Source organism: Amblyomma mixtum, chromosome 1, assembly GCF_055824585.1.
Source record: "Amblyomma mixtum isolate Tamu chromosome 1, ASM5582458v1, whole genome shotgun sequence".
NCBI lineage: Eukaryota > Metazoa > Arthropoda > Arachnida > Ixodida > Ixodidae > Amblyomma > Amblyomma mixtum.
The window spans coordinates 322,527,658-322,550,915 of NC_143012.1; the positions used below are offsets into that span (position 1 = coordinate 322,527,658).

General features: G+C 45.6%; 1 protein-coding gene across 4 annotated transcripts; it reads right to left on the bottom strand.

Annotated features, from left to right (window-relative positions):
* Positions 1-10,734: 10,734 nt before the first annotated feature.
* LOC149372716 (alpha-tocopherol transfer protein-like) lies at positions 10,735-18,509 on the bottom strand. Of its 4 annotated transcripts, XM_089567262.1 has the most exons (7): positions 18,348-18,508; positions 17,924-17,993; positions 15,500-15,649; positions 14,586-14,837; positions 13,447-13,640; positions 12,122-12,232; positions 10,735-11,633 (listed from the first exon to the last, which is right to left on the bottom strand). In XM_089567262.1, exons 3-7 carry the CDS (start codon positions 15,633-15,635, stop codon positions 11,442-11,444), a joined length of 885 nt encoding a protein of 294 aa, XP_089423388.1. In that variant the 5' UTR covers positions 15,636-15,649; positions 17,924-17,993; positions 18,348-18,508; the 3' UTR covers positions 10,735-11,441. The 4 variants fall into 4 exon arrangements, with proteins under 4 accessions (XP_089423388.1, XP_089423391.1, XP_089423390.1 ...); XM_089567265.1 differs by lacking the exon at positions 17,924-17,993 and having other exon boundaries at positions 18,366-18,509; XM_089567264.1 differs by lacking the exon at positions 17,924-17,993 and having other exon boundaries at positions 18,348-18,509.
* Positions 18,510-23,258: the final 4,749 nt, after the last annotated feature.

The window sequence follows — 23,258 nt, forward strand, 5'->3', positions numbered from 1 at the left end:
GGGACGTTAAACCCCCTAAACCATAAACCAAAAACCAAGTGAGTCGGTTTGCAGTATAGGGAGAACTGAAGGGCGCCATGCTTTCAGAATACGAGGGCGCCCAAAAACGGAAAGGAGTTTTCTTCACTCTTGAGCGTGAACTGAATATCTGGTTCTACGCAGTTTAAATGAGATAGGAAATTTTGTATCACAGATCTCTTGATGACTGCCAAGCAGTCGTCGACATACCTGAGGAAAATCTTCACTTGTAAGTGGATTGAGTTGAGGGCTCGTTCTTCGATGTGTTCTTCGATGGTTAGATTGGCCATGCCGAAAGAGACGGAGGCTCCCATTGGCGTTCCTTTCACTTGTCTGTAAAAATCTCCGTTTTACTAGAAATATGTGGTTGATAGGCACAGTTCCAGGAGGCCGCACACGTCATTTACATTCAGCGGGGTTCGTGCGCTGAGTGTGTCGTCGCGTATGTTGTAGGGCGTCTCGGGCAGTGTTCAAAAGTGATATAACCCAACTGCATTTTTTACCCTTCAGGGTGGTATTATATGTATGCGGCTGTATTTCTTAGTTGCTTAGAAGCAAAAGAAATATGTCATTTACATTCAGCGGGGTTCGTGCGCTGAGTGTGTCGTCGCGTATGTTGTAGGGCGTCTCGGGCAGTGTTCAAAAGTGATATAACCCAACTGCATTTTTTACCCTTCAGGGTGGTATTATATGTATGCGGCTGTATTTCTTAGTTGCTTAGAAGCAAAAGAAATATGTCTATTTCAGTATGAAATTTCACATGTTCAAAAGCATACTGTAAGAAAGGCCTTCGGCTCCAGAACCTTCAGCGGCTGGCGTTTAAGGAACACGACGAGCGCTGAGCGCTCCGACGCTCGTGTGAGCTCTGGACTGATCGCTGTTGCTGGCCTGGATCAGGACTGTACTGCTAGTTGTTCATGACGCAGCGCCTTGTAAGACATCCTTTATTACAAGTGGTGGAGGTGTCAGTGATCCCATCACCCTAGAGCTTCGCCGCCGAGCATTGCCTACCGCCTCCTCGATGCCTTAGACTTTCACCCTAGCTGCATCACCGCTTCCCTCGCTCCCTCCCCGCGCTCCAGCTACTTCGTCAAGGTGCAGAACCATGCAACTGGCGATGCGCATGAGCAGAGCGTTCAGCGCGGCGCTTTTCAGGAAATTCACTCTGAATGGGCAGGTTCGGCGTGTCCAGAGATAAGCTTTCAAGAGGCGGCTCCTGCTTCAGATGGGCTACGACGCGTGATGCCGATCTACAGTCCTTTATGAATAAGTTTTTTTTTTTTCTCTGCAAAGTGGCCACTGTTTTTCCCTGATTTTTCAGTATCTAACAAAAAATTTAGAAAGGCAGACTCCCACCATGGGGACGGTTTCGCTGCCAGCGGCAGCGATGCTTCTGGCAGAACATGGTTGCTTACATGGTTGCGGGTATCTGTGCTAGCTATCTCCCCTTTTATTTCATTGATACCTTTTAAACAGAGCTTCAAAAGTAGACATTTTCGATAATCTATACACCTATATTAAAAATTTAGGGGGCACTTTGATTGTCTAAAGTGCGTAGAGGCGAAAGCGTTTTCCGCACCACTTTGACTGCTTCTGTGGCACTGGTGGCGTCACATGTAATTGAGTACTAATTGCTAAGGGACGACAAATCACTAACTAATGGTTAATTACTGATTTGTGCCTGAATACTAATTAACTGCTAATTAATGACGCTTAAGCTTTGCCTTTAGGAGTGGAACGCGGCAGCGTGTTGTAGCGCTGCCAGGGAGTCCACGGAACGCCACCACCCGTTCGGCGCGATGCCTTGCCTTTTGAACGCTTTTGAGGAAAGGAAAGGGCGCAGTAATTCTCTGTCATCTCGGTGGACACCTGAACCGCACCGTAGAGGAAGGGAGGAAGTGGGAGTGGAAGAAGAAAGACAAAGATGGCCCGTAATGAAGGAGATGAATATTGTATTTGAGGAAAGAAAACTACGCAGTAACTGTCTCACATATCTCGGTGGACACCCGTCAAAATTCAGCGGTACACTTTCTTGACCTAAAGTGCGGTCACTGATGTGTGTTAAGATGTTAAGCTTTGCCTCTAAGAGTGGAACGCGACAGCGTCTTGCAACGCTTCCAGGAGTCCATAGAACGCCATCGCCCATTCGGTTCTATGCCTCGCTCGTCGGTAAATTGGTTTTTGAGGAAAGGAAATGTATCTGCCTCTCATATCTCGGTGGACACCTAAACCTCGTCTGAAGGGAAGGGAGGAGGATGGGAGTGAGCGAAGGCACCGTATTCACTAGACGCACCTTTGTTCTTCCCAAACCATCCAGCTGGCATGGCTTGGGAAGAACAAAGGTGCGTCTAGTGATTAGGTTTGGTTTGGTTTATCGGGTTTAACGCCCCAAAGCGACTAAGGCTATGAGAGACGCCGTAGTGGAGGGCTCCGGAAATTTCGACCACCTGGAGTTCTTTAACGTGCACTGATATCGCACAGTACACGGGCCTCTAGAATTTCTCCTCCAAAGAAATTCAACCGCCGCGGCCGGGATCGAACCGTCTAGTGATTACGGTGCATCGAGCTAGCATGGCCCGAATAATGGGCCACGAACTGAAGGTATTGGCTTATGCAGATGACCTTGCGTTTTAAGCATGAAATGCTTTTAGCCCCCGTTGTCGGCAGTGTGGTGACGTCACGCCGAGACCGAGAGCCATCATCCGGGCACTGAAATCCAGTCATCCGGGCACTGAAATCCAGATATCCGGGCACTGAAATCCAGTCATCCGGGCACTGAAATCCAGTCATCCGGGCACTGAATTCCAGTCATCCGGGCACTGAAATCCAGTCATCCGGGCACTGAAATCCACTCATCCGGGCACTGAATTCCAGTCATCCGGGCTCTGAAACGAGAACATCCGGGCACCGTACGAGACTTAGCGAGATTTAACGAGACTCCGTAAGCCCTCCTACGCGACCGGCATGCAAGCGCTGGTTGGTCTCCAAACGAGACAAAAAATAACTGCTGCCAGTGCCTTCTCAATGTTTATCAAGATATCAGTGGAGCTGTGGGTTTGATAACGCACGGAATTATAATTTCCGATTTCTAATAACGCGTGCAAAAACCACATAAATTGCATGTTGCACTTCGTTGTCGTACGTGATCCGGGGGAGAAGCGCTGCGTTCAAAGGGCAAGGCATCGTGCCGAACGGGTGGTGGCGTTCCTCCCTTCCTTTACGGTGCGGTTCGGCTGTCCACCGAGATGGCAGAGAATTACTGCGCCATTTCCTTTCCTCAAAAAACCTTGCGTTCAAATGACAAGGCATCGCGCTGAACGGGTGGTGGCGTTCCTCCCTTCCTGTACGGTGCGGTTCGGGTGTCCACCGAGATGACATTAGGCCCGTAAACATTTCATGCTTACTCTACTCTCGGTTACGGGAGAGGCAGAGATTTTTTTAAGCATGAAATGCTTTTATCCCCCGTTGTCGGCAGTGTGGTGACGTCACGCCGAGACCGAGAGCCATCATCCGGGCACTGAATTCCAGTCATCCGGGCTCTGAAACGAGAACATCCGGGCACCGTACGAGACTTAACGAGATTTAACGAGACTCTCTAAGCCCTCCTACGCGACCGGCATGCAAGCGCCGGTTGGTCTCCAAAGGAGTCACAAAAAATAACTGCTGCCAGTGCCTTCTCAATGTTTCTCAAGATATCAGTCGCTGTGCGTTTGATAATGCACGGAATTATAATTTCCGATTTCTAATAACGCGTGCAAAAAGCACATAAATGCCACGATACACTTCGTTGTCATACGTGATCTCTCAGGGGCTTCGCGCATCGAAGCAAAGCCGCGCAGGCGCACAGGGGCCCGGGGGAGAAGCGCTGCGTTCAAAGGGCAAGGCATCGCGCCGAACGGGTGGTGGCGTTCCTCCTTCCATTACGGTGCGGTTCGGGTGTCCACCGAGATGGCATAGAATTACTGCGCCATTTCCTTTCCTCAAAAAACCTTGCGTTCAAATGGCAAGGCATCGCGCTGAACGGGTGGTGGCGTTCCTCCCTTCCTGTACGGTGCGGTTCGGGTGTCCACCGAGATGACATTAGGCCCGTAAACATTTCATGCTTACTCTACTCTCGGTTGCGGGAGAGGCAGAGATTTTTATTTGAACTGTACTTCGATACATGGAAAAAAGGATAGACATATATGCCACTACCATTTTTAGCAACAAGTAACAAACCTAGAAGTAAAGTAAATGCGGAATACATATAAAATATGACTAAAGTCCTTCCTGAAAGCCTACTTAAGCTACCCTGGAAATGTTTTACTTCAAGCGTTGCTACATTTTTTTGTACTGGTAAGCCAAGCATCGATGAGGTTATTCGTTTAACGGAGGACTTTGGTTCGGTGTCAGGAAGTCGGATTAATCGCTCTAAGAGTTGCGGCCTCTGGTTTGGTAGCTGGGGTTCGACACCTGCTGAATATGCTGGTATAACATGGACATGCAGACCACCAAAGTACCTTGGCGTCCCTTTGAGTGCACATTATTGGAAAGACCGCGTGTCAACTCTTCAGCGCTATGCTCAAACGTTTATCCCCCATGGCCTCTCAATTTTTGGCAGGGCGACCGCCTGTAATCTGTTTCTCGCCACTAAAATATATTATGTACTGCAAATTATTCATTGCGCAAGACTTCCTATCCAGCGTTTTCACAGGGTTTTCGCTACTTTTGTGTGGGATTCGTCTTTTGAATCCATGAGTCGTGATAACCTTTTTAGGCCTGTAAGCGCTGGCGGCCTTGGTCTAGTTCACCTGTATGTCCGACAGATAGCATCACGTTTCATGTTTTTCCGTGACACTACACACCCAATAGTACGTTCATTCCTGCAAACAAATTTAGTTCATGTTTTACCCAACCTCATTGTGTCTTCCAATGTTTGTGACCGTCCGTGTTTGTGGGGCATAATGCAAGAGGTGTATTTGGCTGTCCGTTTCCTACTTGTTCGTTTTTCTCCTGAGTTCCTTTTTTTAGTGTCGAGGAAAAAGTTGTATAAGGATTTGATTAGTATGCTCTTCCCTCCGCCCATGTACCGCTCTCTGTATTTTGGTTTACCGGGGCATGACGTACTCAAAAGAGTACGTAAGATGCCAGTCTCTCCGTGTACAAAGACCTTTTTCTTTAAGTTACACACCGGTACGTTGCCCGTTAGAACATGGTTAGATAAAAAGGGCATTTTTGTGTCTACCGTTAATTATTTATTTATTTATTTATTTATGGCATACTGCAGGCCGTAAGGCCCAAGCAGGAGTGGATACAGAACAGAACACAAATTGAGCAATAATACCAAAGTGCAAACAGAAAACGAGCAGCGCGAAATTGCCGCCTTTGTGATGAACCAGAAACAATTGGGCATTGTTTCATCAGTTGCAAAGATGCAGTACTCTTCTGGGATATCCTGCAACGCAATTTTAAAAAAAGAATGCATCTGACTCCACATTCTGTTCGCTATCTCACTGCGCTGCCATTTGTTAATGAACCCCTGGACATGTTCTTTCTGATTGGACTGCACAGCCTCTGGAAAACCCGCATGATGGACAGACACTGTGAACCTGTTGTGTCTACAAAGGATCACTTCAGTCGAATGGTTGTTCATATAAGAGACGTGTATGCCCAGACTGAGTACGAACCGGAGTAGCACTCACTATTAGTGATGTGCTCTGCATTGCCCCTTTTCTAGTGCATGGTCTTTTCAATATGTATTGCTTAACACTGTTTTAATAATGGCTTGGATATAGTTCATGTACATAGAACATTACATCACTGTAATAAATACCATGTTGAAGCAAAAAAAAAGCTGGCATGGCGGAGTGGATAGCATCCGAAGACCGGGGTTCGATTCCCGAGCTCGACCAATTTCTTACTCGGTTTTATTTATTTCTATGGCCTGACTAGAAAAGTTAATTAGGCTAATTGAACAATTAAGCAATTAACTAAGCTCAGTCCCACTTACTTGGAGCAGCATCACTATACGATCCCTTCAATTGGTTGCCTGGTTACTAGCCAAAGTACAATTGGCCTCGTTTGAAATTCGCGCACTGTGACGTCACGACCGTTTGGACCAACTGAAAAGCGTGACATTTCTGTCGACAACTGCTGCTTACAACGATGCAACATTAAAGGCTTTCGTCTTAATATCGTGCTCATTATTGCCTAGGTAACAGGTACTCGTTTCTGTGTCAGTAATGGTAAGGTTCGAATGCAAGGACGTCCACGAAGAAGCTACACTACCATATCAAAACCTTGTGTTCTAAACTGGCCGCGTTTCAGAACCCGACTGCCGGGTAGACGTTTTTTTCTTTCTTCTTCTTTCTGGGAAAAAAAAAGGGGGGGGGGGGGGGGGCAAGGGGCTTCCCATTGTCGGAAAAAATAAATGGTCTATAAAAGTGAGACTGTCTCTTTAAGAGTAATCCCTGCAGGGTATTTTTTAATGCCCTCCACTAATGACATCATTAAGGAAGTTGAGGTGCTTGTGTTCTTCATAAATCCGAACACTTTGTCTAATAAAAGACAATAGTTGTCAGATTTTTTGTGCATTGACCAAGAATTTCATCAAAATTTCCTACATGAAGGAAGTCAACGGTCACCATGTCGCAAAGAGCGCCTCTTGTCCTTTCCCTTCTCTGCCCACCAACATTTCCTGTTCCCAATCGTTTCGAAGAGGCACAAATGAAGGCAGCGAAAATCAACAAAAATTCTCTTTATATTATATACTATCTTCCCTTGCTGCTTTGTTGCCTTCACGAAAAAGTTGACCTACCGTTTGTGAAATTTTCTTGCGCCATAGTCCGAAGAATTTCCTGTTCGGATAAAAAAAAAACTTCATATATTAAGTATGAATTCAGTGTACAGTCCCGTAGCGCTGATCCATGGACACTGTAAGTTCTCAATAACATTCCCGGCTGTGTAGCTTTGCAGCGCGCTTAAAATATTGAAATTCGCTCGGACTGGAAAGTTGCCGCACTGAGCGGCCGCACACGATGACATAAGCCCCAAACGCAATTTCTCGTAGGCAGTTTATGTGAGTTAGACGCGCTTGTTTAAATTTTAACACATTTTCTAAAATTGTGAGAGGGAAAATTTTGTCATAATAATGCCATCGGCCTAATTGCGCACCTTCAAGAGGATGCTAATGCTGCGGCTCTGAGACGCTTCACAAGTGCTTTTTTCATGCTGCAAAACCTTGCCGACATCGCCAGAAATCTTTAGTTCTTTATGCTGAAACAAAAAGCTTCCCTGTCATGACCAACAAGGCGTTAAAAAAGAAAAGAAGCTTTGAATGTAGACTCACGGTCGCCAGCATTGTTCTCATAGTGCGCTACTGGGAGATCCATGGACGCAGGAGATAATTTCGGACAGGCCATTAGATCGCATTTTCCGAGAGTGACCGCAGCGGTGTCGCAGTGGTTGAGCATCCGCCTCACATGTGAGAGGTGCGGGGTTCGATCCAAATTGCCGCCGGGTACTCACCGGTGATACAACGTGAGCAAGCTTCCCCTGGTCGGGTGCTCGGCTTAATCAAGGTGAAATGCTTAAGAAATCGGCCAGCGACCCCATCTTGCGCAAACGAAAATACCTTGTGCCATGGCGCTCTTTGGTCGGGGATGCCCTTGCGCCATAAAACTTCGCTATCATCATCATCATCGTCGTCATCATCATCATCACATTTTTGAAGCCAGACGGGATGGCTCCCCCTCGCCAGCTAACTGGAATCTCAGCGTGCTTGCGCATGAGCAGCAGACGACTTAGTCGCCGGCAGCTAACAGATGGAACGAACTAAGAAAATGACGCCGCTGCGCCATTGGCCAGAAGCTCTCGGTAGCCCTTGCCAAAGCACATCTTTCTAGCAGACGTTTTGTCAATAAAACTCGGATATAGTGAGGGCCACTCCTAAACATTTCTTCTTCTATGGTGACAGCCATTAGCTTGTAGAAAATTAGAAGAATTAGGTTACTATAAGAAAGAAAAATAGTTACAGACCAGTTCGAAAAGTGTAATTACGCAAGTATATGTAATTTTATTTCCGGACAAGAGCTTTCCCCCCATCTTTGGTAAATCAGTGCTGGTAATCAATGAATTGTTCTATATCCATAAAATGTACTGCTTCTTTGCTAATCGTACAACTTTTCAACCAGCACCAGCGACAGTTCTCGCAGGACCTGCGCTGAATGGTGACCACTATGAAATAGTGCCTTTCGCAGTTTTGTACTGAGCGTAGCAGCGAAAATTTCTCAAATGGCTTCCGAATAAACTTGCAAGGCACTCTTCGAAATTACATATTATGAAGTCACGTTTTTGTTCGAGGGAATGAAGGCTGTGCACACCCTCACGAAAAAAAGAAAGCATATATGGGTGCATGTTAGCATCAAAGCTATTCTATAGTGACTGCGAACTTTTCTTGGCATTTAAGGGACGGCTACAGTGTCGGAGCGTGTCTAACTGTGTCATTCAGCCAAATAGTTCAGCCTCACCGCGATGTGCCTGGGCACCAGGCGCATTGTTCTCTTCGCAGTACCTCCACACCGGACACTATAAATGCCAATACGCCTATATGAGAGTAAAAAAGGAATACGCTGTCATCTAGCGCACACCTCATAAATAAAGGGTGTCGCTAGAGGACAGTGTTACTCCCTTTTTACTCTTTCCAGTCTAGAGTGCAGCTGGGGCAGTTTGCGCCATCTAAGAAGCTTCTTGCAATCAGACGTGCTGAGCAAATTAGTTCTGATAAAGAAAACTGCCTCTCTTTTTTCCCCTCGACTTCTAATGCTGAAAGTTGGCCGTTGCGTTATAAATGTGCCTTACATAAAGAATAGTGAAAATATACCGTGCTTAAGGAAGAAATTCGCAAATGCAAGCCAGGACTATTGGCGACTTTCACGAAATCGACGCCATGCTGTGCCGCTACCGCAGACTACTCTAAGAAGTGTCGGCGAGCTCGAAGACACGTTGTTCGTTCCGTTTCGTAAGCGGTTCGCCGGCATATTCAGGCATCGTACTCAGAGTTTCTCTGCCAAAATCTATTTTAGGATGGCAGTTGCATCAATTTTTCCAGTATAGCGAGATAAAAGAGCTACTAAGGGCCACTGCTCGAGTTTTCTGCGGCCAACGACAAACAGTGAAAATGGGAATATGAAGTTTACTCAAAGCAATGGAACGCTTTTAGGGCCATCACAGTGTAGTTGGCACCAAGCTTCGAACCTGTAAAAGGTAATTTCTACGGACTGCAAGTGCCTATGTAAATATGAGGCGCTGCTTTTTAGGAAAAAAAAACACTGAGCACACATTACTAACGGGCACATTTCAAGCACCAAGACATTTGTGCTGGACTGCCTACAGTGGTAGGGCTTTTTACATCAAACGTATATGGTGATATGGTGTTTCATTATGCATGGATAGTGATGGGTGTGATAAAATTGTTTGATTTTGATTCTATTTCGTTGTTGTTGTTTTTTTTGCCGCTTCGTTTTTACCCATATGCCCACTATCTTTCCTTGGAGACTGTCAGTTACACGAGCGAATGGTACGGATCGAGTAGAACCCTAAGGACACTATTTTTTCATAAGGATCTTACATTCATTATCCGCCGTTAATCCACTGATTTACCTGCAAGTCTGATTGCACCAAGCATGGCTAATGGCTCGTTGCAAAGAGCGCGCCAAAAAAAAAATACCTCATTGTTCTGTCTACGCTGTAAACACGATTAGGAATTTATATTCGTATTTATATTACACATGGTGAATAATATTGAAGAGAATGAAAAGGCATAACGACGCAGCCTTATCAGCTAAAGCTCATGACATTAGCTTAGAAAAGTTTGTCTTGTTTTCTGGCCAAACAGCGATGATTCCTGTAACTGGAAAAATTGCGCTTTTTTGACATTTTGTCGTTTTGTCAATTGTCGGTTGCACAAGTTTTCAACGCAAATGTCATAGATTTGAAATTCTATTCCAAATGCATCGTATCTCGGGCGCTGCGATATTACTGCGAGATGTCTTCCTTAGCTCTCATTTATTACTTCACACAGTCGGGGAACGAGTCTGTCTCGCACTAGGGTGCTACTAGCGCCGAACAATGGCTTGTGTATCGTTAAATTTCAAAACAAGTGCGCTTCTACCCAGGGTGACCACACAGGCATTCCTCCATAGCGGCGGTGCTATGTTGAACAAAGGCACCTCTCGTGGTCGTGAAAGTTGCTCCCATTCCGCTGCGTAGGGAGAAGGCGTGTTTAGCCTGTGTAGATTCCGTTTTATTGCCCCAAAACGTTTTTGCGGTGTATAGGTGAAGCATTACACAAGATATAGAGCTAAGCAGAACAGAAAACTGGGCGAGTTGGTGAAGGTTCAACATTATGTATAGCGCGAAAAACTAAGACAGGGGAAGCCTTTATAACCACGAGTTTCCTAATAAAATTTTCAGTTGATAGTCAGCGCTTGTTTGTTTGCGTGTTTCTTCCCCTGTCTTAGTTTTTCGCGCTATACATAATGTTGATATAGAGCTAGTATATGTTTAGTTGAATCTTTTCTGATTCCGCCACTACATGTTGCTACTGCCACAACAGCGGCAACTCATAGCAACTATCTTTCATTATCAAAAAAAAAAAAAGGTTTTAAAACACCTCGGATTCAGACCTGGCTTTGAAAGTTTCTTTTTTTTTTTTGCCCTTGAGAAGATTCAGGGAACTTCAGTGAAATTTCATGTTTTTTATTGAAAATGTTGTGCTGAAAAATTTTCAGCCACTGTAAGCTCTGCCGACACATGCAAAAAGTACTAGAAAATATACACCGAAGAGCTCAGTATTTCTGCTCTGTCCCCACCTCTCGGGATATGGTGAAAAACTTTTGTGAGCTGATCTCCGCTTGACTAAACAGCAATTGTGTGCACTTGCACAAAATTTTTTGACTGGCCAGCATCGTTGGCAATCGTGAATAACGAGTGAACGAAACGCGGCCAATCACCAACTTGGCAGTGGAGATAGCGCTTACTTGAACAGATACAGAACGATATACACAGGACGAGAATAGACGAAGCGCGTACTTTTAACTGAGAAAGTTGCATCAGTGCACTGTCAATAGCCCTAGAAAATATAGAAATGGAAAGGTTGAGGTCTTTGAGATTATAGGTAAAAAGGGATGGTGTTCCTTTTGAGATCCAAAAACAGTTCATTCTCTCATGTATTGCTCTTTCTAGTTCTTATATAAGCGCCACAAACAATTCACTAAACTCATTTGAAAGTACGAGTTTCGTCTGTTTCCGTTCTGTTTAGGTGGTTTCTGCATAAGTTAGCACGATATGTCCCCATGAAGCACCAACTAGCTCCCGCTCTTGCCTTGTGTTAGCACCAACTACCCTCAGACTCATTCAGGCAAGAATCAAGTATGCCATTGCATTCATGCACTGCTTTTTTGCTTGTCGTGGTAACCGCGTTTGCTCATCTCACGGAAATATTCCACGTGACTCTTTAAGTCCTCCTCCATCGCATCGTAGTCGTAACTTTCGAGGGCGCCTCCAACTTCTTCTGGAATGACATCATCAGGCACCAGGTTACGAAGCTTGCTCAGGTCGTAACCGAAGAGGTGGGTCTGGAAGATACAATTTGCCCGTGAGAGACAATTTCACGGGATGCCACCTGCCTAAAAGAACGTACAGTTCAAGTCACTGAAGCTTTGAAACAAGATTTCTCCGCTATAAACATTCCAAAATTTCTTACACCACTTGTTTAGAGGGCCTCTAATTCGTATAAATCTCCAGCGTATTTAATTTCCAAGCTTACGCTGAAAACTAAGGGAAAGAATCAACCGCTTGACGCCAGCACATGCTCATAATTAGCAGAACCTGTCGCTTAACCTACGAATCTCAGGTGTCGAGGAGGGGTCACCTTTTTCTTAAGGCAAACGATTAACGGTTCTTGCAATGTTCCGCGCTTAGGGTGATACTTTTTCAAACTCATTGGTCCCCGCTTTGTTTTCTAATAGTTTGTTTTGTGACATCGCTGCCTGCAGTAAGTTTTTGAACTTTCAAATGGTTTTGAGAGAAAAAGGAAAGGCTCGACGAAAATGTAGATGCTTACCCTTCTCACCAGTTTGGCCTTCATAAAGCGCTTGGCGATTGCGAATAGAATGTCGAACAAAGGGGGATTATTAGTTGCGTAGATTCCTTTGAGCCGTAATGGATAGCAGTCCTGAAAAGCAAGGTCGATTTCCATAACCGGTGCCATCTTTTGCAACAAAAAGACATCAAAGAAAAACTCGTGGTACTACGGAAAGGACAAATGTGACCTCCTAACACTGTCTTGGATAGAGGTGTCCGAGTATTTTTTTCAGCAAGGCGCACAACAACCGTGCCAATGCATAAGTAACGTTTAATCCCTTCAAACGCTTCCTGGGTAGACATGTGACTATGACCGAGTACCATCGAATTTCCGGCAAGTCATGCCACACAAGACATGTAAGCATATCGTCTTTAACTTTTTGCTACCGTACCTCCAATCACTTAACTACACCAACAAGTTCCAAGCGTATACTGGTAGCAGGCAACTGGGCGCAGCTCTAAAGGCCTTTACGTCTTCGTCTCGAACCAAGAAAGCTACCAAAGCATGTTATTACGCGGTCTTGAATACTATGTGAAATAAAAACGCATCTTGAATGTTAATGCTTTCACTTCCTGGCAGCATTCAATTAACTAGTATAGGAATTATAGTCCCTTTTTTCTTTTATTTTTTCTTTTAGTAAGCATGTTCAAACTATATCAAAGCGCTACCAGTGCGAAGGGCAGAATACATTGCGGATGGACTGGAGAAAAAACTCACATCTACAAAATATTGTTAATCAGTGTCGAAAGAAAAAAAGTAAAGAATTTCGTAGAATACACAGCACCACTTTGTTCATTTGCGTTGGCGCTAGCAAGCTCACCTGACTAGGCCGATTTGTTCTCACGCGCACGTGAACGCTTCTCATTTGCGGCTCAGAGCGGAGGTAACGCAAGGAACACATCCTTCTCTCAACAGCAAAGCCTCACAGGCTTGCCCTGAATAAGCTAACGGCTGTGCGACGCCTGAGATGTATTTTTCGGCATCAAAGGCCAGCATTGTGAATCTGGCTCAAATTCTGAGAGTTAGGATGGAAATTTTTTACACAGCGGCCACAAGGGATCATTTCGAAAAACACAATGCCGCCTTTGTCACTCTGAAAAATTATTCTACAAAAAGAATATGACTGAAACCTGACAAGACAATAATACGTGTCCAACAATGTCTTGTGTCCAAGGTACGCGAAACCCCTTTTTCTGATTATTCTAATATGAAAGCAGGGCTCGTCAAACCGTAAAGACTGTGAAGGTTGCGTCTCCGTCTAGTATAACTCCTCCCACAAACGCAGACAAAGTCCTGCCGCTTACCTGCATCAGGCTGAAGAGCCGATTGATGACTGGCGGGGTGTAGTGAAGCAAATGATAGATGCTCAGCCCTTTGAAATCCATCATGAACACGACGCCATTGAGCTGAACTTCTTCCTCAAAAAGAAGACGTTCCACGTGGGCTATGCCCGTTCTGAAGAACTCGTTCAGAGAGCATATGCTGGTGTTCCAGGCTCCTAAACGCGAGAAAATAAATGGGAAAACATTAAGCATGCGCCAATACTTTGCGTGAAAAGGGTACATAAAAACGTCACAGGGCCGTTACGAGTGGTTACGCATATGTTTGAGAGTTAGCTGTCTTCTGCCAACAATGAATTTTCGACAGGCATGTTGTGCTTTTTATCTCGCTAAGTAAGACAGCCGGAGGTAAATAAGACTTGCCAAGGACTGCAGTGATACTCTGCAGTTTGGTTCGGTGGGTTTGAAACTAACCATTTCCCGCAGCCCAGGCGGATGCCCAAGCCGCTAGACCACACGCCGCCTCTCCCACCCTCTCCCTTTTTCTCTCTCCTTTTCCTTAAAAGTGGAGAGGATTCTAAGTTTCCACTTTGCCAACTGTCGCCTCCCACGCTCTCTTCAACTTTTGCTCTACGTCTTCTCCCTCAAATGTGAAGAGGGAGGATTCTCTCTCTCTCCACTTTGTCACCTGCCAAGGTGCCTTGCAGGAGGCAAGTGGAAGGTGCGTCTGCGGATGCCGACGATGACGCCGACACCTACGACGACGGCGCGAAACTGAGTAACGAGCGAATAATTGCTGACGCTCTAAAACCAAGGTACAGAAAGCAAGCATTTTTCTTATGGAATGGTTTACGGGTAGCTTTCTAGATTTTCGGACGATGTAAAACAATTTTCTTTGTATCATTCACCCTGGAAAAAACCTGGCAGAGAAAATGTGTATATATGCGACCTAGGAAAAAAAAAGGGGGTGCATGTGATCACGCGTGGTCTCGTGGATATGACTGGGATAACGTGAGCGTGGCCACATTACCTAGTGAGCACTGAATCTCCAGCCGGCTGAGTAACATGCAGAGGAGCATTACAGTTATCACCTCTCTCAAATAGCACAGACTGCCTGCCTCTCATATAAACCTAATCAGATCCAAAATATGCAGCGTACTTACCAAGCTTCAGTAAAATCACAGCTCTTCCATTGACATCTTTTTCTCGTGACACTGTCACCAACCGGTGTTTGCGACATACGAAATCGAAAGGAATGGAATATGGATCCAGAGCTTCGAAAATGTCCGGGTTCTTCCTGCGCATTTTGAAGTATTTCTTAATCGTTCGAAATGCATCGTGGGTGTTGTACTTGCGTCCACGTAGATACTTGAGCAGGAAGTCCTCATCTGTGGGACAGTCCAACGATGGCTCACCTGTTGAATCAGCAAATATATGTCAGCAAGAAAGTATTAGTATAAATAAACAGTCCTGTGGACATTGCTAACCTCTCAACACTGCTTTACTCAAACGTTATTTCTCTATTTGCTCTCCCCTTCAGCGTTGTACGTTTATCAGAACTAAAACCCTTGATCATGAGCAGTCATATGCATGCATTAATTAAGGCCAAGTCATCAAATGACCTATCTTTAACCAGATGCTGTAACCGAGTCAGTGGCTAACTTTTTCACAACACTAATCCTGCAAGGCAAAATGTTTTCCTTCACACGAGACCGGTGCGAGCGTATTAGACTAGTTGAAGACACGGAAACTAAAGGTGCAAACTTAGTACACGTGCTTCATCGCAGCATACCGAAGAACAGATTTAGATTTTCTTCGAGCCAATAAACGATTCTGTAGTATATGAAACATGCCAGCTTGGAAAATAGCAAAAATTTCCGAATTTCGAAATGAAATCAATCCCAAAGCTCTAGTCTGGTCCATTATAATGAACACAGGTTTACTGTATTAGGCTCATGGCGAGAATTCTCTGTCATGTGTAGATGAAACATGGCAAATTAATTGCGGATCATTTCCCTAGGGCCAAATTTGTAGTCCTTATGCAGTATTACAGTGCACACGCATCGTACGAGCTCACCTGCGATCAGCTCAAGCAAATGACTCAGAGCGTCCGCCTCTATCGTTAAGCTGTCTTCCAAATTATTACACGCCCCATTTTCTCGGGCCTGCGCCGTGTCAGCAGTGGCAGCAGCGATCGTCTTCTTGTTCTTCATCGCAGGCCCACGTTCTATTGGAGAGAAATTTTACGTTTGTCGTCAGCGACATTCGTTGTGCAAACCTGTTGCCCAAAGCAGATGAACAGTGATGACACCGAAAACAAAGGTATGTTCATAACATACCACTACTTTGTGTAATCACTATGGTAGAAATCGCAATTCAAATGAACTTATAATAGAATAACCTGGTCCGAAACATTCCCAACAATTCAGGACAAAAGCAGTTTTCAACGGGAAAGAGTTCATGAAATCAATTTTTTATACAATATAACATCTCACTTTAACCATCAATACATTCGCAGATCTCCCTTCGATAGGCTAGCATTTTTTTTTACTCTTTACGTTTCTTCTATCGTAATAAATGATCCCCTGTCTTGTTGGTATTTACTACTCAATGCGAGCGATGAAAAAACTTCGAAAGAAATATTTTGCTAGGTATCGAAACAATGGTCCATTACCTTCAATTTTCTCGAAACAGCACCTTCAATCTTCCAAGATTCAAAATTTTTATCCAGGAATGCTGGACTTCAAGCGTCTCAGTTTTCGGGTTTTTCATCAACAGTTAGTCAACACCATCAGCATTAAGTTTGCACAGCCACAGTACAGCCACAGCAACGCCCTTCTCCCCGCGCTTCTGCAACGAACATTTGTTGATGAGTGCTAAAGGAAAATCCTCTGCCGCGTCACATGACGACGTTTACACTGCCGCAGGCAGAACGAGAAAGTTGGCAGCGTGCGCGTGTTGAAATTGGCGCCAGACCAATCAACACCACGTTCTTTCTACCAAGAAGCACCGGGAATTATCCGCTGTAGAAAAAAAAAAAACGTAATTGACCATAATTAGGTGCTGTTCAGCTGGGCGGTGTTGTGAAACCGTATGGTAAGCATTCTTGTCCAAAAACCACGACACGATGCTATAGGCCATTTTTCGAAGGACAAGACCTAATCGCGGCTGCAATGGAAACACGTTTACTAGCAGCAGTGATTGTAAAGAGTGAAAGAAGGAAGGAAGTAGCTGTGCTCAAGTTATTAATTCGTGAGTCGAATAAACTCTTCTGGTTGTATTTATCCTTGTTTTGGTGCTATAGTGTAATATCGTATCTTCCTATATAAGTAATGCGAAGGAATTCAGCCATCTCACTGACGTATAACAAGCCACACTGTGTTGTCGGACCTTCCTGCCGTAACAAGCGTAAGGTAACGGGCCGAATAAATGAAAACCCACGCAGCATGGAGACTCATTGTTACGTTTCGGTTCCATGTCCTAACCCGTTGCTTACGGTAGTGCCCTCGTCGTCATCTTAGACAAAGTGGAGCGCGTAATTATTATCCTGGAGCTGCACACGTACACTTTTTGATTTACGGTTATGCTGTGTGGCTCGCTACGCATCGAGAGCGTCCCAAATCTCTCGAAAGGGAGAATAGCTCTCGTCCTCACTTTTTCGGGACTTCGAACTTCCGCTGATGTTACACGAGCCCCGCTCCACGGCTTAGATAATCCCTTCCGGCTCCATATATTTGACAAAGGCTTTACGTTCACTGCTGCAGCGCATAGAGCAGGCGCCGTTGGTTGAGAAAGTTAAGCAAGTGTCTGCGTTTTGCGATTTGTCAAGTGCTGCTTGCAAGTTCAAATGTTTTGATTGTCAGGGGAAGAAATCTCAATGCAGAGGGCCCTACTGCTGCGTTTTTCTGATGCAGAGAGAACGAAATTGTTGTGTCGCTATAATAGTTGCAAGGGTGAGCGTACTTGAGAGTAAACCCAAAAGCTGTCAGGTAGGCTTTAAATTAGAAAAAGTACGAATGTCCGAAACAAGAAGGCGCTCGCCACCTGTAAGGCCGTCAAGTGTCCAGTAGCTGGTGACTGATTAATGCCGCGGGTGAGATCCAGTCACCTTAAAGAAGCGCTTGGAGCTGCATCCCGTTCAGATTGCTCATAAAAAGGGATTGCTCGGCCTAGATCAAAAGAAATGTGCCTCATAACCCAACCTTGGAGATCTGGTCAGAGGACTTGCTATTATGCGCTGGCAGCTACTTGAATGAGTAATTAATGAAGCAACGAACCGCAATGACAAAGGGCGCACTTAAAGGGATTCATTGTTGCAGTGAAGGTAATACCAGACAGTGAAGACAGAAAGGTCGGTAAGTTTTCCCACTAAAAGACTTTTACGATATGGGCATTCTCCTCAAGTACCTTTCATTCTTTTCGTTTGTAACTATTTAGATGTCCGATTTTAAAGTGAAGCTCGTTTTCACAACAGAAAAATAAAAGAAAGTTTAACACTTACCGTTAAACGTGCTTATCCCTTTGGAACCCTGTATTCCTTCTGGAAAACCAAGCTGTTGCCGATTTGGAGGCTTCCCATGCGACGACAGAGTGAGCGAGTGTCGGAGGCAATGAACAAGAAAGATCGGAGACCTTGTTTTCTGAACAAAACAATATCTATCTACCTATCTTCTCCGTTGTTCCACCTACAACAATTTAATGGTTATTGCAAGGATCCTTGACTTGCTTCTTAACTGCGCAGCCTTTACTTCCGATTGACTCTACAAAGCCCGTATGGTTAATCCTGCATTGCCGCTCGTCACAGGCGCTCCCGCGTTATGGCCTTGAATTCAGGCGGCCTCGACACACTCCACTCAGACTCTTCGCGCCCGAGTTTCTTTCTCTCAGTCTCCCCATCGAACAATAAACAGGTGCAGTATACTCACGTCGCAAGAGCAACTTACTCGGCTGCCTTGTTTGGCCCTGCGCTATCGCAAATATATATGATGAAGAAAATGGCTCTTGTGAGAATATATTCCAATACACGGAGACAAATTTATACTGCAAGTCATTACCTCTGCAGATAGAGTTGTTTAGGAGGGGGAAAGAAAGAGAGGAAGAGAGAAAGCCACCTTGTTTGTACGAGCACCAATCAGCGTCATAGTTCGCTGCTGGCCGGGCCGCTTTCCCAGCGGCCTCTCTTTCCACTTGTTGTTGGTGTTTGTGCCGCCGCCCAAGGCCGCTGTTTTTTTCCGCATCGCCAAACTCTCACTTTGCCTTTCCGCGAGCTCCGTCTTCGGATCAAGTTTTGCTTCGGGCGAACGTCCTTCTAATGGCCGCAGTGCACGGCGCCACAAGGTTGCAGCGGCTGGACAGAACGCTCCGAACGCTGCTTTGCTCTAACGCCTTTGGCGTCGTAAATCAAGACCCATCAAGGGGCTGACGGTATTTTATTCTGAAACTTCGATTTGACACAAGCCGTTTATCAAAGTAAAGATGGAATAAAGCAAAATTTGCCTACAAACTTTTTTTAGCAGGCGCAAACGCCGCCGATATTATCTCACCTTGAACTTCCAATGTGAGTATGGCGAGTTCCTCGTGGTGTAGCAAGATACTATCCGCCAGAAACAGCGTTTCAAGTTAGACCATTGTGGAGGAATTTCTGCTGGCACATGCACCTCCTATCGTATCCCCTTTATCGACGGATTTGTCGCGAAAACTCCGCAGGTTTTGGATTTATCGCTCCTGGAGTATGTTCATACCTGTAGTATTGTTACTTATTTAATGCATTTTAATATGGAATTTCACTGCACAACGATCTAATCAAATTCCGCCCTTATTTTTTGTTGTTTGCTCGAAAATCAGTAAGCATGCCTCATCCCAGCTGCGTTGCATGTGTCGATTCGCTCAATGAATTAACAAGCGGCTAAAGAGAGCCCATAATGGATCCTTGAATACTTAATATGCACTTAAAACTTCATGATTGATATCGTGCACTGATGAAGGAAAGCTGAAGCGATTTGTGAAATTTAGACGAAATTCAAGGGTTCGAATGTATTAAGCTTATATGTGAAGGATGCCAAGTTTTTTTTTGTGTGTGTGCTACCATTTAAAACGGGGACGTAATGGCTGAATAAAGCCGCAACGATGAGCGGGCTCCTCCTCACAAGTTTGTGTTGGGTGGAGAAGCTCTATGATGACGTCTTATTGCAGAATAGCTCAGACTTCCAGTGCCGTCGCCCATCCATTTCCGTGCCTCGTAGGATGCCGCTTTGCCTTCGATGACGTTTGATATCTTCTTTTGAGCCAGTGTTCCTGCTTTGGAAACGTACCGCCCTCTCACAATAGAGTCATCATTCGCTCCCCCAGTCTGGCACTGCGCAGTGCAGACAAGCCTGAACGCCGTCATGGCTCTAATCGGTGATTACGTAACCATTTCAAGTGATAGCACCAAAAGACTTCGCGTGCATTGCCCTGAAAGCTTCGCACATTCAAGCCCTTTAAGCTTGTCCAGTTCTAGAACTTCATTGCATTGCAGCGCATGCAAATTAAGCTCGAATACTCAAGCTCGCATGGAAAAAAATTCAGCCGCAGTTCAGTGTGCAAACACCTTCGCCCGAGCGTTTTTCCCCCTGAAGCCTCCATGTCCTCCTCACGGACGCGCCCACACAAGCATGCTCTACACTTACATGCACAAAACACAACACTACAAACTACATATAGCATGCCGAAAATATCCGCCCTGACCTAAGGGCCTCGAAAAAACACAATACAATTCCGACGCCTACATACGCACTCATTCCAATGCATATCTATCCTGCCCGCCGCGGTGGCTCAGTGTTTACGGCCCTCGGCTGCTGACCCGAAAGACGCCAGTTCGATCCCGGCCGCGGTGGCAGAATTTCGATGAGGACGAAATTTATTGGCCCGTGTACTGTGCGATATCAGTGCACGTTAAAGAACCCCAGGTGTTCTAAATTTCCGGAGCCCTTCGCTACGGCATCCCTCATAGCCTGAGTTGCTTTGGGACGTTAAACCCCAATAAACCCAACCAAGCATATCTATCCAAGTTGCGTGCCATAGAACCGGACTGCTTTTGTCGGGAATGGCGCTTCTGTGGCGAGATCTTCAATCTGTGGAATAAAGTATGGCCTGTCAGGCCAGTTCCAAACTAGCGAGCATTTCTCCGCCAACGACCTTGGGGTGGGAGGCGTCTCTGACGACCAGCTCGCAGATAGAGGATCGTGTCTGGCTCCTCGACCGAGCCAAGGCAGCAGCATCAGCCAACGCACTCTCGGACTAGAGGCCCCGGCCACGTCAATCCTTCGCCGCTAAAGGTGTCAATAAAGCATCTTAATCCCCACGACCACCGCCCTTTGGGTGCGACAAGGGATATCTGCTTACTGATTTGCAATATGATCAGTACAATCAGGACCCCATGCATGGCTCCCACTGAACACTGACTAACCACAATTACCCGCAGTAGCCTATGAATGACTATGCAGATTCTTGGCTGAGGGAAGCGCACTGTGTGTCACGGCCGAGGTTAGTGCCGACGATTAGAAAGCGGTTTTTGTTGTTAACACGTATTTATTCACGTCTTTGACTTTGCAACGCTGGGGTGAAAAAGAGGAAAAAATAAGCACAGAATGAACAATGAAAGAGTACTGGGGCAAAAAAATTCTTTAAGAGTATCACACGAGTGCCGAACAACCTTTCGTATACATCGGCCTGTGACAAAGCGGAACGGCGAAACAAGCTGCAAGCGGCAAGTACCTAGTGCGAATATGGGTGTCTTCGTCCGGTTTGTCGCCTCGCTTCACTACAAGCCATCGGACAGCCGTTTGTTTCATACTCGCGGGATATTGTTAAGGAATCGGCCGGGTGTACGGAAAAGAGCACTGCTGATATCGTGCGTTGATCCCGCGCTCATAGTGCACCTTTAACCTAAAATTATCATGCCCGCTTGCAAACAAATACTTTTGGTTTGGGCTGGTTGGTTCGTAGCCATGTTTGAAACAGAAAAGGTGCAAATGGGTCGAGGATAAGAAGAAACGTGAAGCAACAGGACAGGCGTTGTCCTGTCCTGTCCCGTCCTGTTGCTTCACGTTCTTTCTTGTGCGCGTCCCATTTGAACCTTTTCTGTTTCAAACCGCTTGCAAAAACTGCCTGTAGTGAGAAGGCAGTAAATGAGTACTGTCATGCACATTTGGTATTGGTTCTGCACTAAGACTTGTACCCTGCGGAACACGATATGCTTCGTCCTTTTTCAAAAGAGAAAAGGGCAACCTGCCGCACGTCTTGGCAGAGTGCACAGAACTCAAGACCCCCTCGTCCCCTTCCCGCCAACGCCCCCAATCCCCAACCCCTTGAGCGATGGGAGACCTTGTTATCCAGCCTTGCCCTACCGATTCAGCTCGCACTGACGGACAGGGGCCAGGAGCAGCTGGGAACATATGGGTCCCATAACTAGGGAACCATCCCGTCTGGTGCCTGCGTGCACCACCGATTTATTTCGGGCCCAATAAATGTTAATTCATTTATTCATCCTTGTGGCAGCTTCCTGAGGTGTGTTTTCTTAAAACAGCTAACTTGAGCTAACTTGCATAGAAATTCACCACTCGAAGAGCCTGCGGCCGGAGCAGGGTCGGGTCGCGTGTCTGGATGATGTTAATATGTACCAACTACTCCAAGCAGAAGCTTCACTTAGCTCAACACATCAGTACTAACTCGATAGTGCACTCTAAATCAGTGCTACAGTTTTTCCTCATATGTTAACCATGACCCAAGACATCGAGAAGCAGCGAGCAGTGCGTTGTCGTACAGCCTAGCGTTGACTGTTCAGTCAGCAGACACTTAATTTAGTCTAGATTTCCCCTGGAGACTACGAGTCATCGCTGTCGAAAGAAGGTCTTACCAACGGTGATGCTTCTGGAGGATTGAAAGGAGCCGAAGCCAAGAAATTATTTCTAAGTGAATCGCTTTTTATACACATCTGTCGGAGTCTATACTACGCGGTTAATGGCGGCCGTAGTACGGATGATGACGACGTCGGCGCGCTGTGCGAAACGTCACAGACACTCTGGTGGTGTCCGGGCATAGCTTGCCCAGTTGATGTCGGAGCAAGCTGTGATATGAGGATTAGGTAAATGCACATTTCCAATATGGCGGTCGTTACAATGTGAATGCGCAGTATAAGAGGTCGTAGACATTACCTGGGACAGTAAAACACAAGGGAACAGCGCTCAAGAAAACACGTAAAAGGGGAAACACAAAAAAGAAATGAGGTGAGGATCAAGGACACAGTCAAAAGGCGGAGACAGAAGTAGTCTAAACAACAGCCCAAGTCCAGTTCATCATCGCCAAACACAGAGCATTCACACAGAAAACGTTCTACCATGTTCCACCATCTCCCCATGACACGTCTCACAAACAGGACGGTCGGCGACGCCATTAGGGAACAAGTGCCACTTCGTTAGAGGAACACGAGGCTGCAAAGGACATAGCCAAGCTGATTCTTATCGCGGCAGATAAGAGAGATGAAAAATTGATACATTTCTTAACTTATTGCAGAAAGCATGAGGCCAGTGGAGTCATTATGCTTGCTAATGGAGAGCTGCAAGGACTGCATTGAGCACATCCAGCACCTGCAGTACCTTTTCTGCGTCATGTCATGCGCTTTAATACCTGGCACGTAATATTCATCTTCTTTGACTAATTAATTATTGACCATTATTTATTGACATACCATTCTTCAACATCATCTTGTCTTCATTTTCATCTTCTTCGACACCTGTAACTCTTGTCCCGTCTGTATTCCATGTAATCTTCCTCTTCTTCAATCTCTTCTCCTTTTG

What these genes read in the sequence shown, in the direction of transcription:
- LOC149372716 (XM_089567265.1), bottom strand. Translation starts at nt 15,635, where the DNA reads ATGAAGAACAAGAAGACGATCGCTGCTGCCACTGCTGACACGGCGCAG. An exon ending in TTTGCTTGAGCTGATCGCAG is followed by an intron (nt 14,838 to 15,499) that starts GTGAGCTCGTAC and finishes CTGATTCAACAG; the next exon opens with GTGAGCCATCGTTGGACTGT. An exon ending in AGGCCAAACTGGTGAGAAGG is followed by an intron (nt 11,634 to 12,121) that starts GTAAGCATCTAC and finishes TGTATCTTCCAG; the next exon opens with ACCCACCTCTTCGGTTACGA.